Raw genomic sequence first — 15,207 nt, forward strand, 5'->3', positions numbered from 1 at the left:
TAGGTTTAGTACTTTATTAGAATGCAATTTTCTCAGCATTACAAAAGAGAACTCTAAACACAGGAATACTGCAAGCAACCCCTCACAGAACATGGCAGTCTGCTTTAATACTGCATGTGCTTTGGATGAGCACTAATCGTACGGCAACAAAATGCAGCTTTAGCTTCATGTCATGGTTTTATTCCATAGACCTCACTTGCTACACAAAACCAAGTTTTTACAAATTAAGACTTCCTGTACAAAGCTTAGAGTCTAGTTTTAGATGTGATCAACAAGACTATGAAACTTGAAAGAGGAAAGATGTGACAAAGAAACTGCATCACTGTCACCTTGTAGGGAAAGCTCAGTACCTTTGTTCCAAAAACAAACACAGTGCAGTTATAGCTTAGCTTTACCTGTTTTCCATCTCAAAAATATTGAGAACAGAGTAAGGAGAGGCCTATAAATGAGGTAACAGGACACCCAGCACCAATTTGTGTTCATGAGATAATCAGGTATCAAGATGACATATGTAGTCATATGAACTGTTACTGTGGTGTATGGTGCAAATGCATTGCAGCTTTGGTGATGTCGCAGGCTCTGAGAAATCCATCATACAATGCCTAAAAACTGACCAAGTACGCCAGCAGGAAACAAAAGTAATCACATATGGATGAGAACTCTACTACAACAACTTCTCAGGAACTTGTCCAGTCACCCTATATGGAAGTCACACAAAGCTAGCTTGTGAACTACATGCTTAAGTGCTGTTAACACTGAAACTTCTGCTGTAAGTGCCTATTCGCATAAGAGCTGCAAAGCAAGAGGACAAGAGTTAAAAGGGGCGGTATGACTTGTGGCAAAACAGATCACTATAACATGAAGGTGTTTCCCAGGTAAGGATCCTATGCATTTCTGCCAGTAGCACTGTGAATGAGAATTTATCATCTCTAAGAAAATAACAGCACCATTACAGGATTTCCACTTGTATCATGCCCTCCACTTTGAAAATGAATGAAAATACTGAAGTTACACGTTGTGAGCACGCTGCTTCATTACATTCTTAGTAAGTCACCCCCTTTTGCCAGTGTGGCTGAATTGCCAAAATGAGCTCAACTGACAGAATTCTCTGCAGGCATTAAGTTTTGTTTGTCATCTTAACTTCACCACCTCCTCCCTCCCCCAGCAACGTGATTTCATGTACATTCATCAAAACTAAAAGAACACAGTCTTCCTCCCTATGTATAACACAGTTGATTTCCCACTGATTTTACAACATTAAATGCAATTTCTCTCATTTCCTAAATGCTTTTCAGCACATGAAGTAGCAGGGAAAGCAAATTCAATTCAACTTTCATTGTACATGACAGAGTGGCCAGAACCCCAGCATTAAGCTCTCTCCACCACTTTATATATGCAAGTCCACTGTTACTTTGGTCAGTGTGCATTTTTTCCTCCCACAACAGTTAGCAACAAGTTGTGTTTTCTTTCACATCATTCCCCTCACTTGCTGCAGAAAGGGCTTGCTGAGGTAAGCTGGGCCTGTAACTGACAACCTGATCTTCTGTTTGTTTAGGAAACCGCAACATACCTGAACCGCAACGTAATTCATTTTCAAAGGAAGGGAAGATAGGGACATAAAACCTACCACTTATAAATTAAAAAAAATATGCATTATTTGAAAATTAAGGAGCAGTAATTGAACTCTGTAGTTTTTAACTCAGAACTGATGGTGCTCAGTGTTAGGTTGACTCAGGATGATGGTTTCTGTCATAGCACTCATCAGCCAACACTGTTATTAGCACTTGATTTAATTCTTAAGATGTACCAAGAAAAAAAGTCAGAGAAGTTTAACAGTAAGACAAGAGGAAAATCACTCAGATACTCCAAGCTTTCAAGACTTCAAGCATCCAAGAGCTTCGTTTTTGCCTGCCACCACCCACCCTCCAAGTAGACTCCCATCACCAGTGGATCAAAACAACATACATTTTCCATGCAAAAGATGTAAATGTGAAACTATTCAAAGAGTGTAAACGTCAAGCAGAGAGACCATTGTTATTCCCTTCTGAAGTATTTTTTTTTCCAATTACGTGATCTGAATGTCGACTTGTCAACTGTAAGGAAAAATGTCCATTAACTAAATCTAAAGTTCCAGGAAATAAGGCAAATTCCTAATCAAGTGGTCAACTCATTCTGCTGGAAAGAGGAAAGTAAAGCAGATTTTGCCCATCTTCATTTTCTGCTTCCGTTGCAGCCCACTGGATACCTATGCAAATATTTCAAAGTTCAACTTATCATACCAAAAAAAAAAAGTAATTTTAAATCCTTAAATAGTGCTTTTGGGTTATAATAAAGGTTAAATACATGATTCTACTCAAACTAGGCAGAGACATTTCAAGTTTAGAGTAAATGATGTAAGCAATAGGTTGGAAACAGACACCTTCCCTCAAATTCATTCCCAACTGGAGCCTTCCCAAGCTCACAACTGTCATTTTTTTTTTTTGAAGATGCAACCATCAGTAATATGGTTCTAGAACAGCAGGAACTCTACTTTCCATTCACTCTGTGTTGACGCTAAAAGCTCTTTATAGATAAGAAGGATAAAGCTACTGATGAACTGTTGTAAGTGGTAAGTTGCATTAATGGGAAAGGAGTAGTTTTGGTTGTTTTTTTTTTTGAAGTCAGTAAAGCTGTTTTAAAGCAATTGCATCCAAAAGCAAAAAAATCAGCTTGTTTTGTTTGCAGCACTGTTGCTCCCAACAGAGAACAGATGCTATGTTCAAAGATACAAGCTCTGTGCATACACTTGCCAAGTTAACGTGGTTTTAAATCCACCTCAAAATGGCACACTTCAAATAGTGAAAGGGTCTAAAAGCTGCACATCAACATTATTTAATGTTAGACACATACTAAATTTTATTAAGCATTACACTAGAACTACTTTGGTATAAAAAAATACTTTATTTTAAAGCTATGAAAGTTATAAAAATAGGTAGTTAAACCTTCAACTCACAGAATGTTCGCTATTTTAACATTAGTAATTTGTTTCTCCTAACGAATCTGAGTTTTATTCGAAATGTTTACAAGACAATTATTACTATCATTTAAAAAACCCAGCATTACAGGGAGCTCTACTAATTGTGATATTTTATCAGTATTCATTTAACCTCTAGGTTTTTAATGAAGGCAGCAAAAACAACTATTTTCTGATGATACAGAATTTCTTATTTCTTGAAGCGTTTCTGTGGTTGACCACTTCTTCATTAGTTACCTGCAGCATGGCACCTTCCTGCCAAAGAAAAAAAAAGTGTATCTGAAGAAGTTTATCACATATGTCTAAACCAAATTACCAATAGGGGAACTTCAGCCATTTTAAAGAAGTATAAGCAGTTCACTGGTGTGTCTAACACAAAAGGAACAGGACTGTTGTTAGCTGAGTCCACATTCTTCAGTAATTAGTCTGTCAAAAGCAATGGAACTTTGGAATTAGGATGTGGGTTTTTGTTTTTGTTTTTTTTAATGTTTTGTGGGTCTTTGTTTAGAAACCAGATCGTATAGAGTACGCCACCCTTACTCAGATGACTCATTACTTGGCAAATTTTTGATAATTTCAGGATCAAACATTCAATGCAATGAGAGTAAGGCTGACTGAATTTGGCACTAAGGTTTACTAGCTGCAAGAACTATAAAAAATGGTGGAAACCTCATAATTCTAGCCAAATTCCAATTTAGGTAATTACATTATACACTCATAAAATACCACCTGCAGTTTCATTCGAAGCTTTCACTTCTCCTCCTAAAGAACTGCTTATGCAGTTATAAGAATGGACGACACATTCCTTCACAGAGGCAGATGTATTCTGTGGTGCAATTTTTTTTTTCCTTACACGTAAACAGTCTAAAGTTACTTGGGAACCTTCAGGATGAAACGCGTTATAGATCACAGTAGACAAGACACACAATAACATCGTTCATTTTCAACAGCACAGCGCTACCTTCATTGCATTACCTTGCAACCACCATAATGCATAGTCTCCCAAGAAAAAATAAAATGTTGCAGGATGCATAAATAAAGTTGTATGATTTAATTAACATGTGACCTACCATTTTAACTACCAACACCAGGGATGGAACCCTTGCAAAGCTTTACTAATGGACACTTGCAGGTCTCATTTGTTCAACTGTAGCAGAGTACAGTGGCAGCAGTCTATGCTTGTCCAGGATTCATATCATAGCTAGATTCCAGTAGGAAAAAAATATGTTAAGTAGCTGAAATTAACAGAAATTTGTTTGTAGAAAATGTAATACAAAAAAAACAGGATTCACATATTTCTCTTCAGTTGATAATTGTTAACACAATTCATTGCTATGTTAAACTACATAACAACAATCACTATACTGAAAGAATACTGTCACATAGTATTAGTTTCTCAGTTTTGGAACATTAAGAAAGGAAAAAAGTAAATAAGATCTTACCTAAAGAAGTTTAACTGAAGCTTAGAACTAAGTTTGCTCTACTCCCTCAGCCTTCGTTGGCATCCTTATACAACTATCGTAGTTAAAGCTTTGCAGAAATACAGCGCAGCTTTTTAAGACTGGCTGAACTTAGTGACGTTGTCAAGAGTTCTCTTGTACTAGACCTGTGTCCCTGGAAGAGTACCTCGCTGGGGATATTTCCTTTCCTTGCCATTGAAGAAGCAGCATCTAAAAGATCTAAAAAGGTGTTTCTCCTTGCAGAGATATCCCTTAAGTTATCTAGATATTTTAAACCTGATCATTTAAAGACAACAAACTTTTTTTTTTTCTGACCAGCATTTAATTTTACACGTACAACAATAGCCTTGCATTATTTGTGGGACCTTATACTACCCACTCCTTTCCTTATTTTACAATGTTAAAAAAAATCTAAAATTACACAATATTTCCTTTAGAATTATTTTATTAAATCATAAATGTACAACAGCTTCTTAACTCTACACACGCACTTAAATTTTTAAAAGGAAAACGTTATGTCTTATTACACCATGATCCTGGCTAATAGCTTTTCAAAACTTTGAGAAAAATCTTAAAAAAGGTTTCACATGTCACCTGAAACTTACAAATTTAACATTATCAAAGGAATGCTTCTACACTTACAAAGACCACTAAAAAGAAACAACAATTAAAAAGCTAAGAAACTGTCTCAAAGGCATTTTTACAATCCTTCCTCCACAGTAAGGTAATGTTATTAAATAATCCAAATCCATTCACAAAATGGCTCTCTGCATCTGCTCTGGTGTCTTCTGCCATATCACTGCATATTTATGCATGACTGAGATAAGTGTTTCCTTAACATTGTTATTTCCATAACCTGAAGCTGTTCTGTTACCTCTGGGCTCTCATCCTCTCCTATTTATACAGTGAAGCCTGTTTCAACAGAAGTAAAGAGTAAAAAAATAGGTTATGAAATTATTCAGCTAACCATTTTTTATAGGAAAGATAATATCCTAAAAAACTTTTAACTCCTGCAGCTACTCTCACGAATCACTGCAATTTTAGCACTTAAAAACATACTTACCCATGGCATGCTTGCAAAAGCTCAGTAACGGCTTCTCCCTCCATATCCACCACTTCCTCCACTGCCACCGGGACCATAGTTTCCTACAATTACAGAAAAGCAAGAAACAACACTTACATCAGTGCACTTCTTCAATCTAAGAACGCTTCTGATCACTCTATCGAGATTAACATCCAATTTCCTTCCAGAGATGGCATATCCACACCCTTTAACATTTTCACTGTCTAAATTTTCTTACTAATGCCCAGGAAGTGCCACAACAACTACACGCCGAAATCTTAGAAGACTCAACAGGGCCACATGTAATTTGATGTACTGCATAGTTTTGAGCCTCACTGCGAGGGTGGAGTTTACTTGCAAGCTGAACCTTACAAGAAAGGGTTTCTTGTTTCAGTTTCCGTTCCACAAGTTTTATACACCATATTAAATAACAGTTAGACAACTAAAAGCAGAAAGTAACAGGAAAAAGTGACTTTAAAACAAGACAAGGCAATGGGAAAAACCCCAGTAAGTTTAGTGGATGTTACAAGTTATGCTCCAATTCCTTACTAACTGGAATCTGCAAGACGTTTTTTCTAACAGTCTAGAGGGGAAGGAGGCACGGGTATTGTTTTACCCGAAACAAACTTTACAATCTTGAGACCAACAAAAAACTGCAGCCAACTCAGATATTACACAGAACAAACATGGGTACGGTGTATCCGTTGTAGAAGCTAGCAATTTTTACCAATCCTCCCTCCCACCTCCCCAAAGGACTTAAGCTTGCCCAATCTGGCCTCAAAGGATATCAAGACATACCTCCACCATATGGTCCCCCCATGTTCCTGCTGCCACCAAAATTTCCACTTTTCATTGGACCATAATTGGAAGGCTGCTGGTTGTAGTTTCCAAAGTCATTGTAGTTTCCACTTCCATAATTGCCTGAATTATCAATACAATAATAGAAACATCTGGATGAGCTACAATGTTCACAGAATTCTCATTATTACACAATTAGAAGACAAAATCATACAAGTAGTCCAGCAGCATGTGAAATGAGCCGCTTTTTCATTCCATTTATAAAATTGAGCTTCCTTACTCCACCATATTCCTCCCAAATTTCATATGATTTACACTAATTTACAACTGAAACTCAATCTCTTCAAGCCAGTAGGTTACCTCCTCCATAGTTGTCATAGCCACCTCCATAGCCCCCACCCTGGTTGCCATATCCAGGTCCTCCTCCACCATATCCTCCTCTTCCTCCTCCGTAACCAGGACTGCCACCGAAATTGCCACCTATGACAATATAAACCTTTTAAAATAAACTTTCCAGTGCAGAAGGTAACCAAATTCTACACAGGATATTTTTCTGTTTAGAACTCTACAGGGGAAAGCAAAGGGTAGAAGTTCTATGAAGACACATATCCCACTCCCACCCTAACTGAACTGTGACTAAAACCCAATGGCCAGACTGCTTGAAAGCACCAATGAAGTGACTTGCTGCTATTCTAAAGAGAAGGGCATGGTTGTTCAAGACACAATCATACACTTTGCCACATCAGGTATAATGTGAGCCAATAGCTATGTGTGCTTCTTAAAGCCAACAAAATACCTATGGCACTTTGGAAGTTTTACATAAATAGTAAATGAATGTATAAGCAATTCTAAATGAGAGAAAAAAAAATAAAAATACAAACAAGCAAAACTCACCTCCAGGCCCTCCACCATATCCATTGTACCCATCACCAAACCCACGGCCACTCCCATATCCATCTGTTGGAGAAAAAAAAAAACAAAACAGCATTTCAATTCACCTATAGCAAACTAACTTTTATTTAAACCATATGACCTTAAGACCCAAATCTCACAGATTACTGAAGTGCCCGCATTTGAATTTAGATAAAACGTATGTGAAACAACATATCTATCATTCCACTACACCTGCTTTCCAGCATTTCTGAGGTACTGTGTTAGTTTTTCATGTGGCTAACCTTGTTTGCTTTTATGTAATTTAGATGTTCAAGAAAGAAATCCCCACCCTGAAGCTCCTGAGCACTGCATATGACTACAGAGAAGCACTAGGCGAATTTCTTACCAAAATTACCAAATTTAACTTAATTTTGGCTTGTAATAAAATCCTTTAACAGTTGAGCCACTTGAGTTTGCTGAAAAGCTACCTTATCTATGTGTGTTATGCAAGAGGTTTGCAAGTTATCTTTCCCAAAAATTCTTTAACACTTACAGATGCATTTCAATTAAACAGTAGTAGCTTACAGTTACCCAGAACTTGAAGGATGATGTAAACAAACAAACAAGCAAGCTACAAACATGCCTGTCTTACCAGCTCCCCCTCTGAAATTGCTGCCAGGTCCTGGACCAAAGTTGCCACCACCTCCACGAGCATCACCAAAACCGAAGTTCCCTATAACAATTTAACATTTATAAGCAGCAAAACCATGGAAAGTGCACAAAAACAAACTATAAAGCATAAACTGCACATACCTCCTCTCCCACTCCTAGAATTTTGAACTTCCTGCATTTCCTGTCTAGAGAGAGCTTTCCTTACTTCTGCATTGTGGCCATTAATAGTGTGATACTTCTGCACTGTAACCACATGGAACAAAACATCGTAAGCATTTAGGCACTGATCTGGCAACAAACAAGAATCTCAAGCTACCAAAAATGCAGTCGCTCCCAAATTGTCCCATACATACTTCCTACTGTTATTTTAAAAATTATGAATACTAAAACAGATTTTATTAGGTACTAGATTATTTAAAATACCCCTTCCCACAATTCACTGTAACTGTCATACTACAAACATTCACGTAAGTATTCCTATTACCTATTTATTTTAAATTTAGCTTCACACAAGTACCGTGACATTAAGCATCAACATTATCAAATAAAGCAGTGAGATGAAGATTACTTACATACAATTTTATCCACAGGATCGTGGTCATCAAATGTAACAAATCCAAACCCTCTCTTTTTACCAGACTGTCTGTCAGTAATGATTTCAATAGTGTCAATCTTTCCATACTCCTCGAAGTAATCACGAAGGTGGTGCTCTTCAGTGTCCTCTTTAATACCACCAACAAACAGTTTTTTCACAGTAACATGAGCACCAGGTTTTCCAGATTCCTGTTAAAAGAATTCTCCAAATTACCACAAAGAAAAGCACTTCAGCAAATCACTTTACTCCAGGATTTCAGGAACGGAATACTAAGGTTTTCAGAGACTGAGACAGACTTCTCTCAGTGCACGTCCATAAAACCTCTTTGTAGGGTGGAAGGTAATAGTTGTCCTCCCCCAGCACACATAAAAGTTTTAAATGTAGTGAAATAAAGACTCAAATTGATGTATAATGAAATGCATAAAAGTAAATAAAAATCCTTTAATAAATTTAGCGAAAAATGTGAGAGCAAATGTTTGAACTCCTTAATAACAAAAAAACCATGCTTTAGTTAAAATAGAAATGCATCAACTTCCTCTGTCCACCTCTCCAACAGCAATGAAGCCTGCATTCCACTTAATAGCAAAGCTCCTTCAACTACAGCACATCCACAGCTCTGCACTAAAACAGATATAAACTCTCCATATTCCTTGAAAAAAATTTTTTTTTCAACCTGTTTCGAGCTTAGTATTTAAGCAGCTGCACTAGGTCAGAAGGATTTATCCCTAAAGCCCAGTAATAGCTTTGTGTGTATAAACAGTACGCACGTGTCCTGCTTTGCTTTAGTTATGTTTTTCCAAGTGCTAATCAACCATGTGTTCTTCTGGAAACTGAATGAAATCTGGGATTGCTGACAAGGGTACCATCGATCCAAAAACATTAAAAACTTGGGTCAAACCTTACACTTGAACTGGTTAAATCCTCCCAGAGCTCCAACAATGCAGAGAACACAAGTCAACTAGAATGCACTTGTGCCACAGTAACCCAGGAATACTACTTTCCTGCGTGCCCACCTAATTTACAGACTGGATTTTAAAATCAAGACTGCATGAAGCAAAAACAGCAACAGTCCTAGGCTGATTTTGATCACCACCACTGAAAGAAAAGAACAGTTTCCCACACTGTGTTCTCTATTTTTTGTCACTTCTGTCATAGAGCTTGTAGAAATACCCAGAAGATTAACAAGAGTTCATTAATTTCAGATCTAGAAACAGTAATGATCCCAGAGAAGAAATGGTCTAGAATTTGCATAATTGTTACAGACATCCAACATGTTTCAGCTAAGAATACATTCAGACCCCAGTTTGCATCCCTTGCAGACATGATTCACAGAATAACTAAGAATTCGCTCTAACAGTAACAGTCAATGAACAGACTACAAATGTGCAAACAGCGCCCCAACTACACCTTTTCAACAAAGAGAATTTGAACTGAGACAGTTTCAAGTAAGAATGCATATCCAAAACACAGAGTAGTCTCTCAAAGCAGGAGAAGTATCTGCTTTCAGTCCCATGTTTACCTCTCTAGCCACAGCTCTCTTCGGCTCCACCACCCTTCCATCAATCGTGTGAGGTCTTGCAGCCATGGCTGCATCAACTTCGGCCATTGAGGAGAATGTTACAAAACCAAACCCCCTTGATCTTTTGCTTGCAGGATCCCGCATTACCTAAAAACAATGAACAGATTTAAACCACTTCCACACATCTCATTTTACATTAAACAGCAACAACATTTGGAGAAAGCACAAGAACCTAACTCGTTACATATGAAGCAACAAGCTATAATGACCAAATACATCAGCAGTGTCCACATGGCATCAGAGAAGTTGAAAATATTACCGTCCTCTTAATACTCTACCAGTAACTCAAGAAGTACTCAGCAGCAATGATTTGTGTTTATATACATATATATCTTTCCCTAAAAATCAAACATTTATTTCTACCTGTCTGAAGACCACACTCTTTAAACGTAGGTTATGAAATACATATTTACTGTTCTGAAAACAAGACTGGTGGAACAACTTCCGTGGTAGAGGTAATAAGCATACAAAAATCATGGGCTGCTGAAAGCCACCTATCTCCAGCTTCAGTAGGGCCGCTTACTAAAGCAGAAGCTTTCTTCCAAAGGTTACTGGCTACACAGATGCCGATGCAGTAGTGCACTTGGCACTCCCTAATGCATTTCAAGCAATAACACCCGGGTTAATTTTGAACAGCTGTTATCAATGGTCAGAGATAATCTGAGAGATTTTACAGGAAACAAACTGAATTTTATCAGCAGTTTGCGAGAGGAAATCTGCACATAGCTTTGAAGTTTTAGATAAGTATGAACCAACCAACTGCAGGAACTTAAGAAAACTTAATGTTAAATTTTCTCTTACTTTAAGCTATTCAACAAACAGCTCCCCTTACTATAATTTTTACACATTCCACATAATCACTGTGCATTAGCATGCCAAACTTACCACGCAATCTGTAAGCTTTCCCCATTGCTCGTAGTAATTCCTCAAGCTTTCCTCTGTTGTTTCAAAGCTTAAGCCACCAATGAACAGCTTGCGGAACTGCTCCTTTTCCCTCTATCACAGAAAATATTGCATTTTATTAACAGTGTTCTACCATTACTTTCAGAAATTAAGCAATTTATGCAATTGTAAGAGTCCAACTTTATCATGCAGATTTTAACAATATGTTTCTTCCTATCTCTCCCTCCAAATATTAAAAGCAAAGGATCATATTTCAATATCTCCATGAGAAAACTTCTCTCAAAGATCTTCACTGGAAACTTTTTACAACTCCATTAGAAAGAAAGCAATGCTACAATCTGGTAAAGCTTCCTCACCACAGGGAACACGAATCCATTCATACTATCTGATTCTATTCCAGATAGCATTTATTTAAAAAAATTATAACTGAAATTGCTGTACATCAATCAACACTATGAAGCTATTTACACAAACCATTAAGAAATAAAAATGTACAGTTAAGAAGTTCTGGAATGGGTCACTGATTCAGATTTTATCATTATTCAAACGCAGTACACTGGAATATCTGTAAAATTCACCTGGGATCCAATAGCACTGGAACTAGTAAATACATCCCTTACCAACAGCAGTAACATCAAAACTAAGTTGGAAAAATTCCTCACGTTACCCTTCAAGTGTACGAACCACATTTTCAGAAAAAGACTTGATCACTTCTCAAAGAAATTTTCACTGAGCTCATTCAGCAGAAATTTCTATGACAAGTAAATCATTAGAAAAAAGCCCAAGGCCAATAAGAAGATATTATCTCTCTTATGTATGCAGTAATTATAATGCAGAAACTAACAACCTTTCAACCCCCTAAGTACTTACATACTAAGAATGCATTGTAAATGTTCTTTTCCATAAGCAGTAGCATTACTGGATGATACCAAATGCTATTCCATATCCCAAATAGGAAATAAAAAGACCCTTTAACAAAATGTAGTATTTCAGGATCTTGTTTGAAGCAGGTAGCTGTCCTACTAAGCTCTCTCTAAAGAGAACTCAAATGCAAATATTATGTCAGTGTTATACTCATCATTTTAAAAAGGATTTTTTTTTTTAATAACAAGATTTAGAAAATGAAATAGCACACTGCTCAAACACTTCAGAAAGCATGAAGCCAATCCACACGTTTTCTGAAGCTGTTTAAGGCAGGCATGACCTAGAGCTATGCAACATGGAAGACATTATCAGAGATAATACTGAATCAGTTTTGTTAAAAATGCATCACACTACTACCGGCTCAAAAGAAATGCAACTATCAACCTTTTCTTTTCCACCTCCAAATAAGTATGCTTATAAAGGAAAGGATGCTGCACTCGAGACTTGAATTAAAGCTACATGTTGGAAGCCATGCTATTATTTCTCATCTGAGCGGGCTAGCAGAGAAATGTTAAGCAATGACTGCTTAAATGCACAAATGCCCCCTCTCTTCCAACCACTTCAGCTCAACTGTGTCGAGATAAGGCACTACCTACTGGTTTCATAGGCCCATGAGAGACACATTTCCCAATATAATCAATTGCCATACGTACATACATCAAATAGAAGAACTAGGATAAAAAGGTGGGAATCAGGAAAATTTTAATGACATACTGATTTTCCCAGAAAACATTAAGCTTACATTTGAAAATGAAACTCATAGAATGCTATCTACCAACGATTATAACTACATCTGCTTTTTAGAGGACAAACACGTACCACACGTTACTGATAAACATTAAACAGAATAATAGAAGAGCTATAAGTTCATACATCTCTCATCCATCATGTACTGCCATACCAGCCCGCGCCCCAGCCAAAGCAACAGGTAGGCAAGCGCACAGGTCAGGACGTGGCAATAAGTCACTACCACTACACGAATGAAAAACACTGTACGAAAATATCCTGAACGCTGTTCCACAGGCTCCTAACATAGGCATTGCCCTACACGTGTTAGTTGCAGAGTCTCAGACCACAACCCAGGCCAGGGCCCAGCAGCCCCCGCTAACTCCGCACTTACACTGCAGCTGTAACACGCGGGATTATAAACTATTTTAACCAGAGTCCTTCCCCAAAATTTGACGAATTCATTAAACACAACCCGCTGCCTCTTCCCCCGACTCTCAATATAAAACCCGGAAGAGAAAGCTCCTAGGGAACCTCCGGGGCACATTCTGCGGCAAGGACAGGCTGCGAGTGAAAATCTCAGCAGCTCCCCCGCGTCTTCAGTCAGGAGCCAGGGGGGATCCCCAGCAAGGCGCCCTTCCTCCTTCAGCCGGCCCGCACTGACGCCGAGGGAGCGGGCGGGGAGGCGGCGACTCCGCCATGTGGCGGCGATCAGCAGAGCAGCCCCGCAGCCAGGGAGCAAAATGGCGCCCGAAGCCGCCGCCTGCAGGGAGCGCGGCTCGGCGGGAAGGACTACTGCCGGGAAACCGATCCCAGCCCAACGCCCGCCAGCGCCACGCCAGCCCTCGGGCTGCACGGGAGCCACCTGCCGTGCACCACCGCCGCCGCGCAGCCGGACGCGGGGTGTCAGCTTGCAGGCGCGGCCTCCCGCCCCCCTCCCCCGCCGCTCTCGGCTCCGCCATTTTCCCCACCCCCCTCCCGCCGCCATTACCGGCAGCGGCGCCGCTGCCGTCCGCCGGGCAACGGCGCTCCCTGGACCGCGCTCCCGTCGACCTCCACGGCAGTGCCCTGCGAGCACCTGCTCCAAGAGCCACCTCGAAAGACCTAACCCGCCCCCGACTGAACCGCAGCATCCGCCTCCCGTCGGCTGCGCTCGGACCCGAACCACCGCTTCCAGAACCTTCCTCCCCCCGCCGCTGCCCTCCGCCGCGCAGCGCCAACAGCCGCAGCACTGCCCGGGCCCGCGCTGAGCTCAGCCTCGCTCCTCTCGTAACCCCTAGACCCGCAAAAACGCACTCCCTGCGCGAAACCGAACGCGGCACCCCCTTAAAACCCAGCTCCGGGTCGCCCCCCCAAGACGTACCATGTTCTTCATGGTGGCGGTCCCTGCCCGGCGCAGCGCACGGCCCTCAGCAATGGCTGCCGCAGCTGTTACGTAATTTGAAATTCAGCTCCGCGCACTGCGAGCGCCCTCCTCCTCCACCCGGCCGCGCCTCCGGGGTTTAGTTAAAAAATAGCTTGGATCTAGAGCCCAAATCAGTCCTGAGGGGTAGCGGTTCTGTGTAATACCCCTCTGTGTGTTTGTCACCTAATAAAAAGTCATCGACGCCGTTACTAATGGCCGTCTCCGAAATGAGCCGAAGGAGCCGTCCTCACCGAGCTTATCCGCTTCGGCAGTCGCCGGAAACAGCCGAAATAGATATGGCAGCCCGTTCGGCTCGCTTCGGCGATTTCCGGAATCAGCCGACACTGACGAAACTGACTCTCGACTGAAGCTCGGCAATTTCCGGAAAAAAAAGACGCAGCACTCACCGACTCCCCACACCACTCGGCAATTTCCGACAGCGGAAGAGCTCTCTAATACGTGCCCGAGCAGATCCGAAGCGGCCCGAGCGTCGCTGGCACAGCATTGCCTTCCCCCCCCCCCCCCTCCGGAAATTGCCGAAGACTGCACCTCGCAGAGCGGGGTTATAATTAGCCGCAGCAGCCCCGCACCCCCACCGCCCTCCGCGGGCGGGAACACGGCACAACGCGGTGCCGCGGCCCCCTCCCCCTCCGCCCGGGCTAGGAGGAAGCGATAACTCTGGAGCTCGGCCCGGCGGAGGGAGGCGGGCCCGGCCGCGGCCGGCCGCGTTCCGCCAGCAGCCACGCAGCGCTCACCTTCCTCCCTCCGCCCTCCCCTTTCCTCTCACGCGCGGCGACAAAGGGTGAGTGCTGCCGCCCCGCAGCAGCGACACGGCGCCGGGCCTCCCGCTCTGCCTCTCCCCTCGGCCCCGCACGGATCCACCCCAGCCGCCAATAAAGGCCTTTCCCGCCCGCCGCAGCCCCCAGGCCGGGCCCTCTCCCGCCCTCGCGGCGGCGGCCATGATGGCGGCGGCCGCCCGCGGCCCGCTGGCCGCCCTCACCCAGTCGCTCTCTCTGTCGCCGCGAGGCATCTTCCTCCGTTTGGACGCCTGGCGCGGTCCTGCGCTCGCCCCCCGTGGGACAGACGTCTTGGCCCCCTCCTGTGCTGGCGGCGACAACGGGAGGAGGTTGCAGCTGGCGCGTAGGCGGCGTCGTGCGCTCTGCCCCGTCAGCCGCCGGCGCGCTCGGCTCGGCCCG

The 15,207-nt window shown here is 41.8% G+C and overlaps 2 protein-coding genes across 7 annotated transcripts in view; one reads left to right on the plus strand and one right to left on the minus strand.

Moving 5' to 3' along the window:
- Positions 1–15,201, minus strand: HNRNPA2B1 (heterogeneous nuclear ribonucleoprotein A2/B1). 6 transcript variants are annotated; one of them, XM_021385435.1, is made up of 13 exons: positions 15,012–15,201; positions 10,939–11,049; positions 9,994–10,140; positions 8,452–8,662; positions 8,021–8,122; positions 7,851–7,940; positions 7,229–7,291; positions 6,695–6,814; positions 6,335–6,457; positions 5,537–5,619; positions 4,456–5,385; positions 4,084–4,214; positions 2,921–3,268 (listed from the first exon to the last, which is right to left on the minus strand). In XM_021385435.1, the coding sequence occupies exons 1-10, from the start codon at positions 15,039–15,041 to the stop codon at positions 5,558–5,560; spliced, it is 1,059 nt and encodes a 352-aa protein (XP_021241110.1). In that variant the 5' UTR covers positions 15,042–15,201; the 3' UTR covers positions 2,921–3,268; positions 4,084–4,214; positions 4,456–5,385; positions 5,537–5,557. The 6 variants fall into 6 exon arrangements, with proteins under 6 accessions (XP_021241112.1, XP_021241111.1, XP_021241110.1 ...); XM_021385437.1 differs by having other exon boundaries at positions 1–4,214; positions 4,456–4,692; XM_021385438.1 differs by having other exon boundaries at positions 2,921–4,214; positions 7,860–7,940.
- The window catches only part of CBX3 (chromobox 3), a 13,906-nt gene continuing 13,263 nt past the window's right edge, over positions 14,565–15,207 (plus strand). Inside the window, exon 1 of the mRNA XM_021385443.1 lies at positions 14,565–14,813. The gene's annotated coding sequence lies outside the window, so the exon portion shown is untranslated. The remainder of the gene's footprint in view (positions 14,814–15,207) is intronic.

This window comes from Numida meleagris, chromosome 2 (genome assembly GCF_002078875.1).
Source record: "Numida meleagris isolate 19003 breed g44 Domestic line chromosome 2, NumMel1.0, whole genome shotgun sequence".
NCBI lineage: Eukaryota > Metazoa > Chordata > Aves > Galliformes > Numididae > Numida > Numida meleagris.

Coding starts and splice junctions, on each gene's coding strand:
- HNRNPA2B1 (XM_021385436.1), bottom strand. CDS start 15,041: ATGCCTCGCGGCGACAGAGAGAGCGACTGG. Junction 6,815..7,228: donor ATATGGTGGAGGGCCTGGAG/GTGAGTTTTGCT, acceptor ATATTGTCATAG/GTGGCAATTTCGGTGGCAGT. Junction 6,458..6,694: donor CTATGACAACTATGGAGGAG/GTAACCTACTGG, acceptor TTGATAATTCAG/GCAATTATGGAAGTGGAAAC.